Genomic DNA, 24,202 nt, shown 5'->3' with positions numbered 1-24,202 from the left:
TTCCAGGTTTTTGATGAATTTTTTTCGATTTAGTCCAGAGAAACCCCTTATTATGTCTGTCCTGAATCCATCAATCATTTAAAAGAAAAGAAACTCATCAGCTTTCATTTGAAACCAAAATCAATAAAATCGGTGCATGAGTTTTCAAAATATTTAGATTTTCATAAAGCCTTTGACAATATCAAGATTTTTTCAAATCATTGAAAAACTGACGAATAACTTAAAAATGGCTACATTTACAAGGAAACCTGTAAAGGCCTTTTTACTGAAGAAACTCATTGGCTTTCATTTGAAACTAAAATCAATAAAATCGGTGCATCAGTTTTAAAAACATTAAAGTCTTTGTGAAGCCTTTCATAGTATCAAGATTTTTTCACACCACTGAAAAACTAACCAATAACTCAAAAACTAGTACACTTACAAGAAAACTTGTAAGAATTTAACCCACTCACACATCAAATTCAACAAACATCTAAGAACAATAAAACCACTCACACAACTCATTACTCCCAATACAACTTATACTAAAAAAACCAACTTTACCTAAACTGTGACTTCCAGAGTTGACCTCCTGATTACCACCAATCTGATGAGTAGAAAGTCTCGCATCTACCGAAGGAATCTGCGTCGCATTACTTGAAATATTCCCCAATTGGGTTGCTGTAGATCCATACGATTGGGAACTTTGACTATTCAATCCATAATTTCCACTTGACGAGGTATTATAGCCAGTCGCACTATAACTTAAGGCACTACTGGGCTGCTGAGTATATTGGCCGTAAGAAACTTGGTACTGTGGATACTGTATATTCGCATTATTTGCTGGTTGGTACTGATTAAACTGAGATGCTGCCTGGTTATTTACGGGTGCTTGATATACCCCAGGGTACTGTCCAGATTTAAGGGTATCATCAGGGTATTGCATATGGGTCATCGTGTCACTCCCTTGGCCACTATTCGGCATATAACTTGAAATAGTTTGGTAAGAATTGGTTGTGTTAGTGGCCGCTTTGCTAACATCTTGACTTATTGGACTATGTATGGTTTGGACGTCACTGTAGTGCTGTGACGTGTTACTGTACGACGAAGGTGTATAGTTTTGTGGAATGTAGCTACTGTAAGAGTATTGACACTGACTGGAAACCGGTTCAGGTTTCGACAACAAGTTGCTCATTCGGTTATTCAACTGGGACATTTCGTTGTTGTAGTTGTAAACCACGGAGGGATCTGCAGATGGATATTTTTGCTGATAGAAGGAGTTGGTGGAAGCCGCTTCGTTCGTAAGTCTTAGTGCGGGGTCTGTGTTGATTTCTGAGCCTAGAGGGGCAGGTCGCACCCCTGGTGGCCAATTTTGGGAGTCCAGTTTTGTAGGTGCACCCTGAGGATAAATAAATATTAGGATATTAATGTGTTAAAGTCTCAAATTGATATTGTCAGTGATGTGTATGTGTATCTTTTCGGTTATGCATCGTTATCTACAGCCCTCTGTCTAAAACACATTTTCGAAATTTACAGTGATAAGAACAAAACATTTCCACTTATGCAGTTTTCGTGTAAAATTAAGCCGTTAAAATGAGCATTTCCCTTTCAAGATTTGTGTCTGGTTTTCTTTTCTTTTAGAACTTTTCTGGTTTCAGAGATACGAGTGTTTTGTCTCCGTAGTTTTTTATTTTTAATTCTAGGGTTTATTGACATTTTTGATAAAATTCTGAAATTGATTTTATTCGAAGAATCTGTGACCTAATTTTAAATTCTCTAACTTTCTTAGTTTCAGAGATTTGAAAATTTTAAATTTAATGTTTCCTGTTTAAAGAATTATTTTTAAAAACCCTAAAATAGGTGTCCAATCATTTTTTTAAAAGAATCTGTGATTTAATTTGTATGTTTCTAACTTTCTTAACTTACCATTTTTAGAGATGTGAGAATTTTGTCCTTGAAATTTAAATATTTTTTTCTCCCTAAACTGACATTTCCATTTTTCAAAATGTTTGTAAAAAACGCTGAAATACATATACAATTATTTTGTTAGAAGAATTTGGGTTCTAGATCTCAGATCTTTAATTTTCTTATTATCAGAGAAATAAGCACGTTCATGGTTTCAAAAATATGAGCATTTTGCCCATAATTTTTTTTCGAGACTGATATTATTATTTTTAAAAGTCTTTGCTTTAATATAAGAAAATAATAAATATAATAATATAAAATTATTAAAAATATAAATATTTGTGCTAAATGTAGTATTGGAATACACATGAAAGTTTTAATTCCTGGGATAAGATTATCAACTTGTTTATCAAAGTCAAAAGGAAAAAGCACTTGAATTATCATTCCAGACACTTGAAATATCTGAAATTATCAAGGTTATTAGAGCGAAAAAAACGGCAACTAAAGCCAATAATTGCCATCCTAGACTGATGATTTAGCTTCAATTGCCTGGAAGAGGTCTAAGACTACTAGGAAGATTATTCCAGGCACTTAAAAGTCGTTTAAATTCCTGAAATGAGACTTGTCAAGTTCGGTATCAAAATCAAAGAAAAAGAATAGTTGAATTTTTATTCCAGGCATTTGAAGTATCTCACATTCCTAGTATAGGACTTTTAAATTACTTATCAAAGTTATTAGAGCCAAAAAATTGGTAAGTAGAGTCAATAATTGCAATTCTATACTCATGATTTTGCTTCAATAGCCTGGACGAGGTCTAAGACTACTTGAAAGATTATTCCAGACACTTGGTGTCTTAGATTCCTGGAATAAGACTTTTAAATTGTTTATCAAGGTTATTAGAGCCAACGAACCAGTAACTAGAGCCAATAATTGCAATTCTGGACTCCATTATTTAGCTTCAATTGCCTGGAAGAGGTCTAGGGCTACTTAGAAAGTTATTCCAGGCACTTAAAAATGATTCAACTTCCTGGAATAAGACTATTAATTTGTTTATCATAGTCAAAAACAAAGAGCACTTGATAACTCATTCCAGGTACTTGAAATGTCTTAGATTCCTGGCATAAGACTTAAATTAGTTATCAATGTTATTAGAGCCAAAAAAACGGTCAAATTGCTTATCGAGATTATTAGAGTCAAAAAACCGGTAACTAGAGCCAATAATTGCAATTGGACATAAACTCCTGGACAAAATTATCGCACCACTAATTATTTTGTCAAGAAAATTTAAATAAAAATAAATATCAGTTAAAACAGTTATAATATCTTTTCTCGTATAAAAATCAGAACTGGACAAAAACTATGTTTATGCTTTATCATGGAACATGCTGCTCGTGAGGAGTGAGAATACATCCGCAGGAAAGTTTTCATAATTTGATACGAGGAATGCTGCGAAGACTTCAAGCGGTCATTGCAGCTAGAGGTGGCAATACACGTTATTAAGAATTAATTATGGGTCTATTGTTTTATTTTTGTATCAAAATTGAAGTTAGTGAAAATCGATGCTTTTCCTTGTATTGGATTTAGTTACTTAAATCTCGTTTTGTTAAATAGAATATAATTGTTTTTGTTAATTAATAATGCATAGTTAACAATGCTTATAACTTTGCTTACTTTTTTAACTTTATTAAAAAAAAATCTCTAAAAATCAAGTGGTGCGATAATTCTGTCCAGGAGTTTAGTTATGCATAACGCGACCAAGCGCCAAATTAGTTTTTTTTGGTATTATTGTGTCATCTGACGGCCAAATACCATGTTTATGTACGAAAAAAATCTCGAGCGTTAGAAATCTATAGTTAAGGATATATTTTAAATTAAATTAAGCGCCAAACGGTTCATAACACTAGTTGAATTTTGCATAAAATGACTAAATGCCACGAAATTGCATAGGTCAATTAAACGCGATGATACTGGGCGCTTGATTTAGTAATGCAAATAGCAGTTAAGTTCGGTCACGTGATCTGGCACCGAAGAATAGGTAATATATCACGTGATATTTGTCAAATTTTGTTAATTTTTCTCGCGGATGCATTTACCGATTTTAGCTAGGAAATATCAACAGACGTTTCTTGAGTGATTTAATTTAAATTTTCAAAAAATGCTGACTGCTATTTTACTAAATCGCGCATATGAAATAAATTTAGAGGTAAGTAGATACCAAACTATCTAGTGCTACTATAAAATGGGGCAGTAATAGAACTTTTTAGATAATCGTTAGTTGTTGCAAAGAAACTCTAGTTTTATTTGAAGTTTTTCAAGGTATGATATAGCTATGTAGTTGTAATTTGCTTAGCTTATTATGTTAGTAAATAAAGTGGTTTAGTTTTACTGTAATTTTGTTGTTTCCTTTACTTTAAAATAAAAAGTGCTTTTACAGGATTTTCTAACAGATCTGTAAGAGTTTTAAATAATCAATAGTAGATTTTCATTTTAAGTCGGTGTTTCTAACAAAATCTTCAGCTGTTCATAAACTACCTTAATGAAAAATAGGGCGGTCAGTTGAAATATATAGTCTAAAAAGAAAATACATGGCATTGCATAAACGCGCTATGCGACAAGTTTGGCGTGTGGTTCAATTTTGTAAAATAAAAAACCTAATAATAAGTAAAAAAGCATAACCAGACTAGGTGACATTTTTTATCATAACTTCTAAAATTTATAATTTTTTGCTAAAAGCTTACATAGTATAATTTGAAATAGTGTCTTGGATATAGCTTGCAAAAATTAGATCTGTATTAGATTTAATTGATTTTTAAGGGCATTCGAAACTTAATTGTGTTTTCCTACAATTGTTATTCTGGCGCTTGGTCGCGTTATGCATAACTACGTCCAATTCTAGACTCATGATTTTGCTTAAATTGCCTGGACGAGGTCTAAGACTACTTGAAAGATTATTCCAGGCACTTGGTGTCTTAGATTCCTGGTACAAGACTTTCAAATTACTTCATCAAGGTTATTAGAGCCAAAAAAACGGTCAAATTGCTTAATAAGATTATTAGAGTCAAAAAACAAGTAACTAGACCCAATAATTGCAATGCTAGACTTATTATTTAGCTTCGATTGCCTGGAAGAGGTCTAGGGCTACTTAGAAGGTGATTCCAGGCACTTGAAGTCATTTAAATTCCTGGAATAAGACTATCAACTTGTTTATCAAAGTAAAAAAGAAAGAGCACTTAGATGATCCTTCCAGGCACTTGAAATGTCTTAGATTCCTGGTACAAGACTTTCAAATTGCTTATCAAGGTTATTAGAGCCAAAAAACCGGCAACTAGAGCTAATAATTGCAATTCTAGACTCATTATTTAGCTTCAATTGCCTGGACGAGATCTAAGACTACTTGGAAGATTATTCTAGGCACTTGAAAGTCGTTTAAATTCCTGAAATGAGACTTGTCAAGTTCGGTATCAAAGTCAAAGAGGAAGAATAGTTGAATTTTTATTCTAGGCACTTAAAGTATCTCACATTCCTAGTACAGGACTTTTAAATTACTTATCAAGGTTATTAGAGCCAAAAAATCGATAAGTAGAGCCAATAATTGCAATTATTGACTCATGATTTTGCTTCAATTGCCTGGACGAGGTCTACGACTTTTAAATTATTTATCAAGATTATTAGAGCCAACGAACCAGTAATTAGAGCGAATAATTGCAATTCTGGACTCACTTGAAAGTCGTTTAAAGTCCTGAAATGAGACTTATGAAGTTCTGTATCAAAGTCAAAGAGCAAGAACAATTAAATTTTTATTCTAGGCACTTAAAGTGTCTCACATTCCTAGTATAAGATTTTCAAATTACTTATCAAGGTTATTAGGGCTAAAAAAGCGGTAAGTAGAGCCAATAATTGCAATTATTGACTCATGATTTAGCTTCGATTGCCTGGAAGAGGTCTAAGGCTACTTAGGCGGTTATTCCAGGCACTTGAAAGTGATTCAACTTCCTGGAATAAGACAATTAATTTGTTTATCAAAGTCAAAAACAACGAGCACTTGATAACTCATTCCAGGCACTTGAAATGTCTTAGATTCCTGGCATAAGACTTTTAAATTAGTTATCAATGTTATTAGAGTCAAAAAACCGGTAACTAGAGCAAATAATTGCAATTATTGACTCGTGATTTAGATTCGATTGCCTGGAAAAGGTCTAAGACTACTTAAAAGATTATTCCAGGCACTTGAAAGTCGTTTAAATTCCTGAAATGAGACTTATCAAGTTCGGTATCAAAGTTAAAGAGGAAGAATAGTTAAATTTTTATTCTAGGCACTTAAAGTGTCTCACATTCCTAGTATAAGACTTTCAAATTACTTATCAAGAAAAAATCAAAGGATAACAACACAAAGTCTCGGTCTCAAAAAATTCTTTAATTTGTTAGAGTGGTGACACGTGTTTCGCTCCTAAGAGCATCATCAGACCTAAAAAATAATGTAAACAAAACCAAATAAAATTACAAAAAGACCTTAAAGTAAAACAAAAAAGTATACCTCAAGAAGGTTAAAAACTGAACACACACACTGAATGGTAAAATATAAGTTTAAAAATCTGACGTCACAAATATATAAAAAACAATAACATAGAACTTAAACTCAAGAAAATAATAAAAAAGTAAAAAGGAACTATCGAGATTTGAACCTACAACCTTGCAGCAAGACTGTTACCGTTTGCTGCGTTGACCGCTAGGCCACACCGTTCATGCGATAGCTTGGAAAGAAAGAATGAGTCCCGGCTCAAAATTGAACACGTTGTTAACGCAAGTTAAAACTGGAGTCTTGTAATCTCTAGCTTCTCTAGAAGATCCAGCTTTTTGCCCTTCTGGCAGTCATGAACCACTGCCACATTATTGGTGTAGGAATAATTATGACCTGTTGACAATAAATGATTGGCAAACGCTGACTTGGTCTCGAGAATATCGGTGGCTTTAAACTTGTTCTTCAGACCTAGATGTTCTTGTACCCTTGTTGAAATTTTCCTCCCGGACTGTCCCACATAAATCGTAGGGCAATCGGCACAATGCAAACTATAAACTCCCGATTTCGAAAGCGGATCTGGCTTATCCAATGGTTTAACCAGATTTCGCTTTACGGAATTAGAAGTCTTAAAAGCGATTGAGATGTTAAAAGGTTTAAAGAATTTCGCCACCCCCTGGGAAATACCTCCAAAGTAAGTGAAACATCTAAAATTTTTATTATTACGTTCCCTTTCCTTCTGGTGTACAATGTGGTACGAAAGTTTGTACTTATTAAAAAACTTAAAATATAGTTTTTTGAAACTTGATAGAGGGAAGTTATTAATGATTGCAATAGATTGTATTATATTGTACTCTTTTTTAAAGGCTGCATTGGAGAGAGGTAAATCAAATAATCTATAGAAGAATGAGTTAAGAGCAGCAAACTTGTGTTGGCCAGGAGAAAGGGAATTAAATTGGATAATATTATCCGTAGCGGATGGTTTTCTGTACACTTCAAAAGTTATTCCGTTGTTGTACCTAGTTATTAGAGCCGAAAACCGGCAACTAGAGCCAATAATTGCAATCCTAGACTCATGATTTAGCTTCAATTGCCTGGAAGAAATCTAGGACTACTTAAAAGATTATTCCAGGCACTTGAAAGTGATTCAAATTCCTGGAACAAGATTATCAACTTGTTTTTTGAAGTCGAAAACAAAGAACACTTGAATGATTCTTCCAGGCACTTGAAATGTCTCAAATTCCTGGTACAAGACTTTCAAATTACTTATCAAGGTTATTAGAGCCAAAAAACGGTCAAATTGCTTAATAAGATTATTAGAGTCAAAAAACAAGTAACTAGACCCAATAATTGCAATGCTAGACTTACTATTTAGCTTCGATTGCCTGGAAGAGGTCTAAGGCAACTTAGAAGGTTATTCCAGGCACTTGAAAGTGATTCAAATTCCTGGAATAACACTATCAACTTGTTTATCAAAGTCAAAAAGCAAGAGAACTTGAATGATTATTCCAGGCACTTGAAATGTCTCAGATTCCTGGTGTAAGACTTTTAAATTGCTTATCAAGGTTATTAGAGCCAAAAAAACAGTCAAATTACTTATCAAGATTATTAGAGTCAAAAAATCGGTAACTAGAGCCAATAATTGCAATTCTAGACTCATGATTTAGCTTCAATTGCCTGGAAGAGGTCTTAGAGTACTGGGAAGATTATTCCAGGCAATTGAAAGTCATTTAAATTCCTGGAATAAGACAATCAATTTGTTTTTCAAAGTCAAAAACAAAGAGCACTTGAATGATCCTTCCAGACACTTGAAATGTCTCAGAATCCTGGTGTAAGACTTTCAAATTGTTTATCAAAGTTATTAGAGCCAACGAACCGGCAACTAGAGCCAATAATTGCAATCCTAGACTCATGATTTAGCTTCAATTGCCTGGAAGAAATCTAAGACTACTTAAAAGATTATTCCAGGCACTTGAAAGTGATTCAAATTCCTGGAATAATACTATCAACTTGTTTTTTAAAGTCGAAAACAAAGAACACTTGAATGATCCTTCCAGACACTTGAAATGTCTCAGATTCCGAGTATAGGACTTTCAAATTACTTATCAAAGTTATTAGAGCTGAAAAACCGGTAACTAGAGCCAATAATTGCAATTCTTAACTCGTGATTTAACCTCAATTGCCTGAAAGAAATCTAAGACTACTTAAAAGATTATTTCAGGCACTTGAAAGTGATTCAAATTCCTCGAATAAAGTCAACGAGGAATAGCATTTAGAAAATTATTGCAAACACTTGGAAGTGTCTCTAGAAAATGTTCTCTAATTTGCCATTTTCTCTATTTATTCCAAAGGTTCCAAAGATAATTTTCTTATTTGTATAGTGGAATTTTAAAAATTTCCAGTGTACATTTGGCATTTTTTATATTTTCCATATTAACTAGAGACTTTTTGGTAGCTACTCAGGCTCTTTTCCACAATACCAGACAACAAATTTTAAACTAGATTCCGATACGACAATCATACTAAAACAAAAATAAAATATTTATGAGTGATTTTAGATCTACATTTAAAATGGAATTAACACACAAAATATATCTCAAATAAGCTTTTAGATTTGTAATAAGTAATTTCAAAAGACTTTTTTATATTAATTGTAGATAAACTCACAAATACTTAAAGTATGTCTGTTTGTGTGTTTTTTTTAATCAAATAGTTTGTACGTAAATTAGTTAGTTGCCATAGATCTGATTTACCGTAAATTTGGGTGCTTTGGACAAAATAATTTCCTTTTATAAAATGTTCACAATCAAAAGAACTTACACTATAATTATATCCAGCAGTATAAGCAGAACCAGCCTTCTTTCTCGCTTCCAAATAATCCCGAAGCTTCGGAGCTGTTGCCGTAGAAGAAACAACAGGATTAACCGCACGCACTTCTTCTTGCTTCGATACACTTTTCGCTAACATCTGCTCCCTTTCCTCTTGCTGAACCTTGATGGCCCCCTTAATCCTTTGCAAAAGTTTAGAAACGTTTGCTTCTAATTTGGTATAAAACTCCACACCCTTCAAGGCTTTAGCTAAAAGATCGTCGTAGGAATCGTGCGACGCGATCAAAGCCTGGATGGTCGAGTTTCTTTTCTGGATAATCTCCGATATGTAACGGCGCGTTCCTACGGATTTCGCGTAACATTCTACGAACGCTTTTTTGATGTTGTCTTGCGCCACGAGGTTTTGGTCTAGGAGTTCGATCTGGGAAAACCATAAGAGGTTAAAACAAACAATAAGTCATCATTTATAATAGTGTAGTACAAAAAACTCATTTATTTTATTCAAGGAGACATAATTTATGAAATAAAGAAAACACAGTAATATATAATAACAGGCTACGCGGGTTTCGCTCTAGCTAGAGCATCATCAGATCTAAAATCAAACAAAACTAAATATTTAAATAAAAAAACCTTTAAAAGCCATATCACAACCTTCTCACTACAAAAAATTAAAAAAACATTTTAGGTTGTGATATCGCTTTTAAAGGTTTAAATTTTTAGACTAATATTTTTGATTTTAGGCCTGATGATGCTCTAGCTAGATCGAAACACCTGTTATTATATGTTGTGACTGTGTGTTCTTTTTGTTTTCCTCAATTTTATATTAGTGTAGGATAAGTATAGGTGAGACTAGTGGAAAGTACACAATTATTCCTTTATACGGATTGAACTGGTCATAATGCTAAAGTATATACAGGAACATTGGAAAAGTAGTCTGAATTAGAACCTCGATGGTCAGAAATGAGTCGTTTCCAAAATACATGTTGTTGAAATTTTTCAAGAAAATCGGTTATAAAATTGGTAATAAGTTGAGGACCACTGGAAATATTTTCATCATTTTTTCACGACGAAATAGTGAAATTCTTCGGGATCATTTTGAGGGTAGAAAGGTCACCTTGGATTAAATATTTTGATAGTAATGGCATTTTCGGTGGGGACATTTTTTTTGTTAATTGTTTTACCAATTTATCAATTTTATTGCAAATATTTCTATAAAATAATTGGAATATTTTAAAAAGAATTACACATAAAAAAGTCCAATTATTTTCAAATCATTTTATATACGAACATTTCTAGTACCTCAAAAACTTTTTAAGTTAAAGGCGATTTTGTCATTCAAGGTCCAGAAGTCACCAAATTTGAAGATCTTAAAACCAATTTGCATAATTTCTATTTTTTAACGAACATTTTTGGTCATAACTTGGGAACCACTGGAAATATTTTCATAATTTTTTCACGACAAAATACTGGGATTCCTGAGGATGAATTTGATTGTAAAAACGTCACTCTGAGTTCAAGATTTAAATAGAAAAGGCATTTTTGGTTGGGCAATTTTTTTTTGCAAATTTTTAACTTTTGTTGTAAATATTTCTATGAAATAATTGGAATATTTTTAAAAGAATTACACATAGAAAAGTCCAATTATTTTCAAACAATTTCATATATAAAAGTTTTTTGTGCCTCAAAAACTCCTTGAATTAGAGGTGATTGTGTCATCCAAGGCCCAAGAGGTATCAAATTTAAAGAATTTAAAACCAAATTGTAATTTTATGATTTTTATTTTTTTAACGGACATTTTTGGTCATAACTTGGGAACCACTGGAAATATGTTTATAATTTTTTCACGACAAAATACTGGAATTCCTGAGGATGAATTTGATTGTAAAAACGTCACTCTGAATTCAAGATTTAAATAGAAAAGGCATTTTTGGTTGGACCACTTTTTTTTGCAAATTTTTTACCAATTTTTAACTTTTGTTGCAAATATTTCTATGAAATAATTGGAATATTGTAAAAAGAATTACACGTAAAAAAGTCCAATTATTTTCAAACAATTTCATATATCAACGTTTTTTGTGCCTCAAAAACTCTTCAAATTAGAGGCGATTGTGTCATGCGAGGTCCAAGAGGTATCAAATTTGAAGAATTTAAAACCAAATTGAGTAATTTTGTAATTTTTATTTTTTTAACGGACATTTTTGGTCATAACTTGAGAACCACTGGAAATATTTTTATAATTTTTTCACGACAAAATAGTGGGATTCCTGAGGATGAATTTGATTGTAAAAACGTCACTCTGAGTTCAAGATTTGAATATAAAAGGCATTTATGGTTGGACCATTTTGTTTGCTAGTTTTTTACCAATTTTTAACTTTTGCTTCAAATATTTCTATGAAATAATTGGAATATTTTTTTTAAAGAATTACACATAAAAAAGTCCAATTATTTTTAAACAATTTCATATATAAACGTTTTTTGTGCCTCAAAAACTCTTTGAATTAGAGGCGATTGTGTCATCCAAGGTCCAAGAGGTATCAAATTTAAAGAATTTACAACGAAATTGTAATTTTATGATTTTTATTTTTTTAACGGACATTTTTGGTCATAACTTGGGAACCACTGGAAATATTTTCAAAAATTTTTCACGACAAAATACTGGGATTCCTGAGGATGAATTTGATTGTAAAAACGTCACTCTGAATTTAAGATTTAAATAGAAAATGCATTTTTGGTTGGGCCACTTTTTTTTTGCTAATTTTTTACCAATTTTTAATTTTTGTTGCAAATATTTCTATGAAATAATTGGAATATTATTAAAAGAATTGCACATAAAAAAGTCCAAGTATTTTTAAACAATTTCATATAAAAACCTTTTTGGTACCTCAAAAACTCTTTGCATTAGAGGCAATTGTGTCATCCAAGGTCCAAGAGGTATCAAATTTGATGAATTTAGAACCAGATTGTGTAATTTTATAATTTTTATTTTTTAACGGACATTTTTGGTCATAACTTGGGAACCACTGGAAATATTTTCAAAAGTTTTTCACGACAAAATACTGGGATTCCTGAGGATGAATTTGATTGTAAAAACGTCACTCTGAATTCAAGATTTCAATGTAAAAGGCATTTATGGTTGGACCATTTTTTTTTTGCTAATTTTTAACTTTTGTTGCAAATATTTCTATGAAATAATTGGAATATTATAAAAAGAATTACGCATAAAAAAGTCCAATTATTTTCAAACAATTTCATATATAAACGTTTTTTGTGCCTCAAAAACTCTTTGAATTAGAGGCGATTGTGTCATCCAAGGTCCAAGAGGTATCAAATTTGAAGAATTTAGAACCAAATTGTAATTTTATGATTTTTATTTTTTTAACGGACATTTTTGGTCATAACTTGGGAACCACTGGAAATATTTTCAAAAATTTTTCACGACAAAATACTGGGATTCCTGAGGATGAATTTGATTGTAAAAACGTCACTCTGCATTCAAGATTTAAATAGAAAAGGCATTTTTGGTTGGGCCACTTTTTTTGCAAATTTTTAACTTTTGTTGTAAATTTTTCTATTAAATAATTGGAATATTTTTAAAAGAATTACACATAAAAAAGTCCAATTATTTTCAAACAATTTCATATATAAAAGTTTTTTGTGCCTCAAAAACTCCTTGAATTAGAGGCGATTGTGTCATCCAAGGCCCAAGAGGTATCAAATTTGATGAATTTAAAACCAAATTCTAATTTTATGATTTTTATTTTTTTAATGGACATTTTTGGTCATAACTTGGGAACCACTGGAAATATGTTTATAATTTTTTCACGACAAAATACTGGGATTCCTGAGGATGAATTTGATTGTAAAAACGTCACTCTGAGTTCAAGATTTGAATATAAAAGGCATTTTTGGTTGGACCACTTTTTTTTGCAAATTTTTCATCAATTTTTAACTTTTGTTGCAAATATATCTATAAAATAATTGGAATATTTTAAAAAAGAATTACATACAAAAAAATCCAATTATTTCCAAACAATTTAATATATAAACGTTTTTTGTGCCTCAAAAACTCTTTGAATTAGAGGCGATTGTGTCATCCAAGGTCCAAGAAGTATCAAATTTAAAGAATTTAAATCCAAATTGAGTAATTTTATAATTTTTATTTTTTAACGGACATTTTTGGTCATAACTTGGGAACCACTGGAAATATTTTCAAAATTTTTTCACGACAAAATAGTGGGATTCCTGAGGATGAATTTGAGGGTAAAAAAACGATTTTATGATAATAACTTTGGTAGTTAGAGTTATTTGACTTGGAGCGCAAAAAAAACTGTAATTTAAATTATTCTTATTTTTTTTTGAAAACTAGTGATACTACCTTAATAAAATCAACTACATTTAATGATAGATTAACTATTCTTAAAATGTTATTTAAGGTCCCAAAGTACTTATCCAATAATTCTGATGAGAGCTTAATTAAGCACTTTTCCTTTACAAATACGTAACTCTTCAGTCAAAAAATTTTAAAAAAGTTCAAGAATCCACTTTATAGAAGTTGTCTAGAGACTTTCCTATACCAAACCTATAACAACAAGTAGATTGGTAGAGGTGGTCCGTCCTTTGGCCAGCAAGATCGCTCGATTTGACACCTCTAGACTTTTAAGAAAGGGCTTATATACGCAACTCCTGTGTAGAAAATGTGTGCAAATGCATGAAGAACCCTTTGATATACTCTAACATTTTTGACCAGTTTAAATTTCTTATGAAACGTACAAGGTGTCCCATTTAATAAGGACCAAGTTTTCACCCACTAGTTTTATTCTGTCAGTACTCTAGTAGCTTTTTTTTGTTGTAATTAACTTACCATATGTCCGTGTTTCTCTAACTGAGTCCGAAATACATCCTCCAAAGATTGGTTCGGTTGTTTCGTGACCAAAGCGCTGGTAATGTCGTCGTTATGAATCGCGTCCCTAATCTGGGCCCATAACATGCCCCTTTGGGACTTCATTTCGTCCACTTTTGCATTGAGTTTGTCTAGTTCTTGAAGGGCGGCTTCGTCGATGCTTGCTAAGAATAATAGAGTTAAAATTATCAAAAATCTGACTTATTTAAGTATCGAACTATATGGAAAAAAGTAGCTGAAATTGAGTACTATGTTGATGGATTTGAAGAGCAGAAGGCTAGTTTGCCATTGAATTCAGCACTCTTTTTTTTTAATTGTACCAAGTTATATTTATACACTACTGAGTGATTTTACTTGGTTGGAACTCACTCTCTCATTATATCCAGGAGTTAAAGTTAGAAATTTTCAACTACATGGAAGAAATTCATCCTTTTTTCCAGGTCCAAGTCCAATAATTTGAAATTATTATACACATTTCTTTGCAAAGCAGTGAAAGTATCCGAATATTTATTATTCAAGGTAATTGTACATTTTTAGTATTAGGCACTTCCACCAGTGTTGGCACTTGAGAAGATCATTTCAAGTTCTTCAGAAATGTAATTATTCTATGTAGTTTATAAATTAATAAGTAATTTATAAGTAGTATACCTAAATATACAAAAAAATTTGTATAACAATGGAAATTCGAAAATTAGATTTGACAAAAAATTTAACTACATTTCAATTTATAGATAATGGCATTTACCAATACTCCTTACGCACTAATTTACCTCTAAAAACCGAACTTTTACTTACGGTCAGGCAATTCCACGCTGGGCAACTTTTGTTGTAACTCCCTTATAGGTCTCTGTAATATCTTCAAATTCTCCAAATGAGTAACCATCGCTTTACTCAAAGTTTCATTAGACTCTTGCGCTTTGGCATGGGCTTCTTTATATTTAGAGGCTTCACGTGCCAGATCCGTTGTTATAATGCTAGCCGGTCTCTTTCCCATTATTTCCTGATAATTCTTTTCATTTTGTTCTTCTTCCTTCAATTTTAAAGATACTTTAAGTAAAAAGAGATAATAAAAATAGAGTGGTCATTTATGAATCTAAGGCCCTGAAGACGGCACAAGTTACTTCAAAAACGCTGGCTTTATAGCAGTACAGTTTTAAAATAAATTACCCAAAACACGGATCAATAATAAATAAGTGTAATACCTGCAGCAATTCATCAATCTCACTTAAATTATCCTTCACGTCGTGATAAATGTTGGATAACTTCGCCATTGAATCAATCAGGTCTTGAATAGCGGACGGTTTTGCTGATAAGGAAGCAGCCCTGTCGATAAGTTCCTGTGGGATTCCCGTGGCTTGGTGCATTTTCGAGAGCATGTCCAACTGTAGGGAAGACATAAACTCCACTAATGCTTGATCTTTTGCTTCCACGCGTTGGCCGATTTGTCTTAAGACTTCCGCTTTTTTCTCGCTGTAAATTGATGCCGCTTCGTGTGCCTCCATCGGTATCAGTCTGGAGAATATGTCTGGACCAGAGACCTTAATAATAAACAAAAAATTATAATGTAAATATAGAGTGAAAAGGTAAACAACTTACTTCTGGATCTGAAATACTAAATTCGATCCCTTTAACCAATGACGCTCCTTTTGCTTCTTGTAAATGCTCGAGCTTGGGTACCTCCTCGTGGTAAATATACTCGTTTTCATTTATGGCTGCTTTCTTTTTACCTTCGACTACGTCTACCGTAAAAGCTAGTGCGTCGGCTAGTTCCTTTTGCTAGTAATAAACATTTGTTTGTTATTTAGGTTTTTGTACTATAAAAAATTGTTACCATCATCTTTGATGGTTTGTAAAAAGTTCGCTAGTTAAGCCTTTAAGTTAAAATGTATTTTTTAATGAAAATTGAGGTTTTCTTAACGGTTTGGTGAAACTTTGAGTAAATTTCAACGATTTTTGCCGAAGTTATGAACGTTTTTGCACTGTAGGTCCAAAAAAATGAAAAAATTGTTACCATTATCTTTGACAGCATGTAAAAAGTTCTTTAGGTAAACCTTCAACTTGAGATACATTTCATAATGAAAAGTGAAGTTTTCTTAACAGTTTGGTGAAACCTTCACTAAATTTAAACAATTTTTGCCGAAGTTATAAATGTTTTTGTACTAAAGGTCCAAAAAAAATTGAAAAGTTGGTACCAACAACTTTGACCGACTGTAAAAAGTTCTTTATTTAAACCACGAACTTGAAATATACTTTTTGGTAAAAAGTGAAGTTTTCTTAACAGTTTGGTGAATTTTTTATTAAATTTGAACAATTTTTGCTGAAGTTGTGAACGTTTTTGTACTGAAGGTCCAAAAAAATGGCAAAATTGTTACCATCATCTTTGACAGCCTGTAAAAAATTCTACAGTGAAACCTTTAAATTGAAATATACTTTTCAATGAAAAGTGAAGTTTTCTTAATGTTTTGGTGAAACTCTGACTCAATTTGGACAATTTTTGCCGAAGTTATTAATGTTTTTGTACTAAAAGTCCAAAAAAATTGAAAAATCGTTACCATCAACTTTGACCGACTGTAAAAAGTTTTTTTTTTAAACCATGAACTTGAAATATACTTTTTGATGAAAAGTGAAGTTTTCTTAACAGTTTGGTGAATTTTTTATTAAATTTGAACAATTTTTGCTGAAGTTGTAAACGTTTTTGTACTGAAGGTCCAAAAAAATGGCAAAATTGTTACCATCATCTTTGACAGCCTGTAAAAAATTCTACAGTGAAACCTTTAACTTGAAATATACTTTTCAATGAAAAGTGAAGTTTTCTTAATGTTTTGGTGAAACTCTGACTCAATTTGGACAATTTTTGCCAAAGTTATGAATGTTTTTGTACTAAAAGTCCAAAAAAATTGAAAAATCATTAACATCAACTTTGACCGACTGTAAAAAGTTTTTTATTTTAACCATGAACTTGAAATATACTTTTTGATGAAAAGTGAAGTTTTCTTAACGGTTTGGTGAATTTTTTATTAAGTTTGAACAATTTTTGCTGAAGTTATGAATGTTTTTATACTGAAGGTACAAAAAAAAATGAAAAATTGTGACCATCATCTTTGACAGCCTGTAAAAAATTCTACAGTTAAACCTTTAACTTTAAATATAGTTTTCAATGAAAAGTGAAGTTTTATTAAAAGTTTGGTGAAACTTTCACTAAATTTGAACAACTTTTGCCAAAGTTATGAACGTTTTTGCACTGAAAGTCCAAAAAAATTTAAAAATTATTACAGTCATTTTTGACAACATGTAAAAACTTCTCCAGTTAAACCTTCAACTTGAAATATATTATTTAATAAAAAGTGAAGTTTTCTTAAGAACTTTAACTAAATTTGAAGGATTTCTAAGAAAATTAGGAACTTTCTTATACTAAAGGACCAAAATATTGAAAAATTCATAACTAAAAACACACTCACTTGCTTACTGCTTAAAAACTTATAAGCTTCCTGTAAGTTATCAGAAGCAGCCTGATAAAAAGCAACTCGTTCACCCATTTTCTGTAACTCTTCGGCCTGTTGCCCTTGAAACAGCAAAGAAATGCACCTGTGGTACGCAATCTTGAATTGGATATATTTAGGCCAATCTTTGCAAGTGTTTCCATTGATTATGTCGTCGGTAATCAATTTGAGACCGGTCAGTGATTGTCGATAGTATTCCCACACCTGAATAGCTACTTTTGCTGTAATATGTTATTATTATAAAAGTGTACATTTAAAATAAATGATTACTTACAAATTATTGTTGATTTTCTGTTATCCAGCATGCTTTTTTCCAGTATGCATTCCTGGGCCTGAGCTAAGCAGACTTGTTTATAAAAATGAGGGATTTCCATTGGAATTATGTAGGCTAAGGTTGTTGCATACTTTTCCTTCACTGTCTATAAAAAAAGTTAGTTCATTCATAAGAATTACAACCAATTTGAGATCCTCGAGGAATATTGTAAACTTTGGACAGCTTAAGTAGAAAAGGAGAGCACAGTTGTGTAAGTTATCAAGTAGTAATAAAACATTAATTTCTTCAAGGCATCTTACTGTAGTAAACCAAAACATCTTAATACAATTACTTTATCCTGATTTAAATATAGAAGATATTATGTAACTTTATTTCCAGATATCGGGGAATTGCAGTCAAGGGAGAAGATTTACATAGTTTGCGACAGTGTAAAATTACTCTTTATGTGGAAGTTTGTGCATCATTTTTCATCTCAATTACTTGTCTGTAAATACCAGTCAATAAATTTAGTTATTATTATTACTTTTGTGTAGCCTTTATTATTATTATAGTACACAAGCAATAGTTTTGCTTGTTTAATTTTAGTTCCTATAATTTTAACCTTTGTGTCATTCATAGTTTGTATGTATCATATTTTATATATTTCATTTCATAAAATTATTGTAATTATTAGAGTATTATAGCATCTTGAAGAAGTCTCAATATATACTTAAAAAAATTTGAACTAGTCAATAATACAAGCCTAATACAACAAAGCAAAATACATTAATTTATATTTGAATAAATGTCCTGTAAACTGTGTCACATAATCAAGGTTTTATTAGGGCATCACAACTGTTACTTATATTACAAGGAATCTATTATAAGAAGTTTCTCCAAGAACTTTTCAAACTCAATTAGTACTCATATTTGGAACATTAATTTTTTGACACTTGAATTTATACAACTAATTAAAGACTCATTACCTGAAAAGCCCAAACGGCACATTGAAAGTGTGAACATGCCAATTTCATTCCCTCCGGATTTGATCTTGAATCACTTGATCCCAGTATAGTGTGCATCACTCCAATATTAAACAATACTACTCCTAGTTCAAGTGTAATACTGCCGGAAACTAGAGTATTTTGATAGTCTTTCCTGCAAAGGTTTTAAATAGCAAAACATCAAGCTTAAGCTTAATTAATCATTACTAACCATGAAAATTCTATATAGCAAGGATCTGAAGCCTCCATGGGAAATCTGGATTTTAAAAAGTTCAATTGGCAATAGTACTTTTTTAGCACCTGTAAGCCGTTAATGTCCTTACTAGGATGCATTGCACTTATTCTTAGTGAATCGAGCTTATTAATTTCCGTAATGTAGCTCTCAGGGTCCTCATTGTAAAAGCCAGCAATATACTAAAAACATAAGAAGTTAAAACAGGATCTGGATGACTGGTTTTAGCTTATCTAACTGGTTTCAGTTTCTTTCCAAATGAAACTACTTCGGGACTTGTAAGTAGGTCAAAACTGAGCATGGGCAGGCGAGGAGCTGCCTCCATCCTGAACAAGGATTCTCACTATTCTGGTTTAAAATTTCTCTGCAAACGAATAGGGATGGAATTAGTCAGTTTTAAAGTGATAAGAAGATTGGAAGATCAATAATAGACATATTTGGAAGCTACTGTTTCCTGGGCAATAAACCCAATAAGTGATGGCCTAAGGGTGTGTAAAATCAGCTCTTACTTTAGCAAATTTCACAATTAATAGAGAAATTTCTGGAATACGTGGGATTTGGAAGTTAAATGGACAAAAACACCAAAAAATTTCAGAAGCAATGATTCACAACACCAAACAATCAACAATATAGCAGAGAGAATCTGTCACATTTGACGCTGACATTTGTTACGTCAATTGTATTTAAGAAAAGAAGAAAACTGTAAGGCTAATGAATTGCATTTTGAAAGTTTTGCACTTTACAAAGTAAAAAAACATATTGTAATTAAAAAAAAGTTTAAAAAAGGATGTTTATTTGAATACCACCCTGTATATGGCAATATACTCGGTGGTCATATATGCGACCTTCAGCTTCAAAAGCCTCCAACAGATACCGCCACACAAAAAATACTCATACATAACCTATAATTTTGGTTTCTATGTTTATGAAAAAAAAACAGTCAATAGAAAAAAGCAATTTTAAAAATGTATAACAATTACTCATTTTAATTGAACCTTTCAAGGCAATAAACAGGAACTGAATTATTCACTTCCAATAATACCTGAGGAAAGTCCCTTTTTACCTTGAGATCTTGGAGCAATGAGTGGATCAAAGGCAATTTTCCTGGATGTGGATTCTAGTATTGTTGAGAATAATTTAAGGATTACAGTAAGTTTATGATTTTACTGACAAATTCACGTAACACAGTGATGCTAAAGTAATTATTAATAAATTAAAGTATTATAAAGTAAAAAACAGATATCTGTTGGGAGCCAACTAGTTTAAACTGAATGATGTAGTGCAATCATTTGATCCTTACCAAGGTACCTAGTGAAGTAGATTGTTGAAAATTATCGCCCTATGTTGTGTATGTAGCCACAATAATTCCTATATTTGGAAAAACCTTTGATTAAGGCACATATTGAAGAATATTTTGAACTCTATTCATTGATCTATGAAACACAATTATGATTTGTGTTTTGAGGATAGCTTACACTTTCACCCGACATTTGATAATTTATCGAGAACCTTTGATTGCATTGAGCATGATATTCTTTAACAAAAATTAAATTAGCACATTTTTGACTTTAGTAGTCTTCATTTACTGGGATCCTATCTGACTGACAGAAGTCAGTTTGTGGTATTTGATGGGTATGAGTCACAGAGTTTAGCACTGAAGCATTGATTTCCACAAGGCTCTGTTTTAGTGCCTATTTTATTTTGGTATGCATCAATGATCATGATTGAATAAATGAATTAAAAATTCTGATTCTATCCTGTGCCCTGTGCATTTATTTTAGTGTGCCTATTACACATTAGGAAAAATGTAGCTAAATATGAGAGACACTTAGCTACATGATCTATTATCTATAAATAAATATTTCTATTCAAGGCAATTGATTGTTTTCATATAGTACCCATATAGTTTTATTTTTGTTTTAGGATAATAATGCTGATGAACTGAGTAACATATTTGGGGGCAACCTGGAATACCCTTCGAAATTTGTTAAACCTCATCCAGGTACTAATTTATTCTTTATTCCATTTTTATTATTTATTATGGTATCTTTTAGGTTTATGTGTGAAAACCAAGGAACTTCCCTCTAATGTCAAAATATTTGTCAACATATGCACTACAGATGCCATCCCTCCACCTAAAGATATAACCGAGGAGGAGTTGTTGGAAATATTAGATGCTGAAGATGAAAGTCCAAACTACAGGTAAACCATCATATAATACAAAAAATATCAATGATAAATTACTGAAAATCAATATCAGAATTATGACAAAGTTGCTTCATTAAATTCTTTAGTATAAAGACTACTATATGAGGGATATCTTTGTGATGTAATAGTCCTTGAGTATTTGTTTCAAAAGTTATGGTTAAATCTTAGTACTACTTCAAAAGTTCTAAATTTTTCTAAAGTCTATATTTTGGTTCCATTGTACACTTTTTTAATTGGTTTAAAATAATCCAATTTAAATATCACCTTAGCAGTTTTGTTTCGACTTCTCTGAAGTTTATTTAATTTATATATTATATTAAGAAGTTTGTGAGAAATCCTATTTATCTCATTTAATGAGCAAAATGTCTGTATATCAACAGTGTCAAAACTGTGCTTTTTGTAAATCTATGAACATGGTAACACATATTTATTTTTATCAAATTCAACTGCTACATATTTAAGTGAGCCTGTTATTTGCTTCTAAGCTATTACTGTTTTTTTTTAAACCGATTTTGTCTATAGAAATAATTTTTTAAGGGTACCAATGAGTATTGGCGAAATACGAACAGAAAAAGACAAAAAAGGCGAAGATGCAAAAGTGGTCGACATCGCAATACACCCGACATTCTTCCGAAAAATCGAAACCAATCAGAGCTTCAAAAATTTCTTTATGGCAGTGGTGTTTCAAGGATTAGAAAACAAATATGGTAAACCGTTAATTTGATTCATAAACTTCCCAATTTCATTAACAAACCCTCTAGGTCTAAATTGTGCTGAAGAAAAACTAATACTGACAAACCGAAAGTGTTTCGGTACCCTTCAAACACACCGAATTCAACAACGAGAGATCGACGAGAAAATGGGAAATAAATCAATTTTGAATGAATTAAATGGCCCTGCAAAGTCAGTTAAGATCGAAACGATTTCCTCTAAAGAAAATGCCACCAGGGAGCCTGAATATAGGCTTTACAAAAAGAAAATTGGACCGCATTGCTTGATAGGAGAAGTTAAAATGCCCGATATCGTAAGTAAATATGCTTGATTTTAACAATATTTTTGTGTAGTTTTATTAAATTTAATTGTTTCATTTTTCAGATATCTCCAAAAGAACTGACCCTGGACATAGGAGAAGACCGTATAGTATTAGAATCCCAAACAAAGGGATATTTACTCGATATTTTCGTTCCATACTGTATACGGAATAAGAGCTGTACCGCGTCTTTTGATAAAACTCTGAAGGTAAATTTCTTTTTTAATAAACTATTGATGTTTATGGTAAAATGACTTTATCTACTTTAAGAGTCGTTTTTTTTGCAGATTCTTACTATTGTTATGCCCTTAATCGGAGGATGATTTGAGCGGTTGAAATTGAATATTTACTAATTAAATTCTATTGCATATTTAAAGTTTAGTTGTGTCTTTGCTTTGGAGCAAAAAAATAAAGCACTGATTTATGTTTAAAATCATTGTTTGATTTCACATTAGTAAAGAGATGTTTATTTAGAAGAATGTGTGGACTTGTCACATGGTGTTTAATACATCAATAAGTCTACTCATTTTCCTAGATAAAAGTCATTTTAAGAGATATATCCATTAATAATTTTAAGCCAGTTCTAATTTTTGTTAATAATAAATTGTCCCAATAATGGCGGATGCTGTCGAACAAATCTATCTCCTGTGCCAAGTTGATAATAAGTACTAATTTATTTACATTCCACCGTAGCGTAGTCTCCTCTATGGTTTTGTATTAAACATCTTGTAACATTTATGTTTTTAGTGACTACAACTTGCCCAAGGCTGGACTGTGCCCAATGATGAGTATGGTGCTTTAGTCAAGTGTTCAGGGGGAGATCCAGGTTGCTCAATCATTTCGTAATTTCAAGTTTAATAATTTTTTATTTGCTTTCCTATAAAAAAAAAGTGAAAAACTTCTATAGTAACCACTCTCTCAATTGGTTCAAACCTACCTTATCAAATATGAGAGAAACATTAAATTCTAGCATTTCTCGGTTTAAAATATTGTAGCATTTTCTACTGTTCGTTCATCATGACTCACTAAGCCCTTAAAACAATAATTAGACTGACTGATTAATGTCTTAAAACCACTAGAAACACTTATTTGCACTGTCTTTTTTTTTTCTTGCTCGCTTGCTCCATCCTTGTCGCACCTTCGAGTTTATGGGACGGACGAGATGATACCCCAATGCCCGAGAACAGATCAGTAATTTTACTAAAATTTTGGTTTTTATATGTAATCGGATAAACTACTTAAGAATATTTAATTTTTCTACTTCCTGGTCTCATTGGACAGTTAAGGTCAATTGTCATTTATTCTAGGCAGTAAAAAATAGATTCCTCAATTGCCTGGAAGTAATTTCTCATTTATTCCAGGCAGTATTGTGGTTATTTCTCATTTTCTCAAAGGCAGTAAAGGTTATTTTCCATTTTTTTTAAGCAGTAATAAGTTAAATTTTCGACTTCCTGTAAGTAATTTACCATTTATTCTCATTTAACAGTTAAGGTCATTTCTCGTTTTTTCTAGATAGTAAAAAGATGATTTCTCAAATGCCTGTAGGTAATTTCTCACTTATTTCAAACAGTTGAGGATATTTCTCAAGGCAGTAAATGTTGTTTTTCATTTTTACCAAGTAGTCAGAAATATATTTTGCAAAGATTAATTGATCTCTTCAATAAAATATTATATTAAATGTCTTTAACCGAAACATTTAATATACTATATATTGTAATGGAACTAGCCTAAAATAAACAGTATCGTTATTAGGAAAACACTCTCATTTTCCAGAGCTAGAGGTTTCTGGTAGTTTCAGTATATATATTATATAAAAGTGTATAAGAAAACATACTTGGAGGTTTTTG

The 24,202-nt window shown here is 31.6% G+C and overlaps 2 protein-coding genes across 2 annotated transcripts in view; one reads left to right on the top strand and one right to left on the bottom strand.

The window, feature by feature from the left end:
* Positions 1 to 19,785, bottom strand: part of LOC126745520 (tyrosine-protein phosphatase non-receptor type 23) — a 44,894-nt gene extending 25,109 nt beyond the window's left edge. Inside the window, exons 1-12 of the mRNA XM_050453394.1 lie at positions 19,627 to 19,785; positions 19,356 to 19,481; positions 19,097 to 19,299; positions 18,868 to 19,039; positions 17,903 to 18,047; positions 17,587 to 17,849; positions 15,725 to 15,904; positions 15,331 to 15,666; positions 14,924 to 15,158; positions 14,090 to 14,292; positions 9,221 to 9,649; positions 544 to 1,378 (exon numbers count right to left, since the gene is read on the bottom strand). Coding sequence (XP_050309351.1) covers positions 544 to 1,378; positions 9,221 to 9,649; positions 14,090 to 14,292; positions 14,924 to 15,158; positions 15,331 to 15,666; positions 15,725 to 15,904; positions 17,587 to 17,849; positions 17,903 to 18,047; positions 18,868 to 19,039; positions 19,097 to 19,299; positions 19,356 to 19,442 — 3,088 coding nt within the window. The 5' untranslated portion in view covers positions 19,443 to 19,481; positions 19,627 to 19,785. The remainder of the gene's footprint in view (positions 1 to 543; positions 1,379 to 9,220; positions 9,650 to 14,089; positions 14,293 to 14,923; positions 15,159 to 15,330; positions 15,667 to 15,724; positions 15,905 to 17,586; positions 17,850 to 17,902; positions 18,048 to 18,867; positions 19,040 to 19,096; positions 19,300 to 19,355; positions 19,482 to 19,626) is intronic.
* Positions 19,786 to 20,020: 235 nt separating this feature from the next.
* LOC126745522 (PIH1 domain-containing protein 1-like) lies at positions 20,021 to 22,788 on the top strand. Its single transcript, XM_050453400.1, has 7 exons — positions 20,021 to 20,266; positions 21,041 to 21,119; positions 21,172 to 21,319; positions 21,863 to 22,032; positions 22,087 to 22,349; positions 22,421 to 22,564; positions 22,643 to 22,788. Exons 1-7 carry the CDS (start codon positions 20,198 to 20,200, stop codon positions 22,676 to 22,678), a joined length of 909 nt encoding a protein of 302 aa, XP_050309357.1. The 5' UTR covers positions 20,021 to 20,197; the 3' UTR covers positions 22,679 to 22,788.
* The last annotated feature ends 1,414 nt before the right edge of the window (positions 22,789 to 24,202 follow it).

Source organism: Anthonomus grandis, chromosome 16, assembly GCF_022605725.1.
Source record: "Anthonomus grandis grandis chromosome 16, icAntGran1.3, whole genome shotgun sequence".
Taxonomy (NCBI): Eukaryota; Metazoa; Arthropoda; class Insecta; order Coleoptera; family Curculionidae; genus Anthonomus; species Anthonomus grandis.
This window is presented reverse-complemented; position numbering and strand designations above follow the sequence as displayed.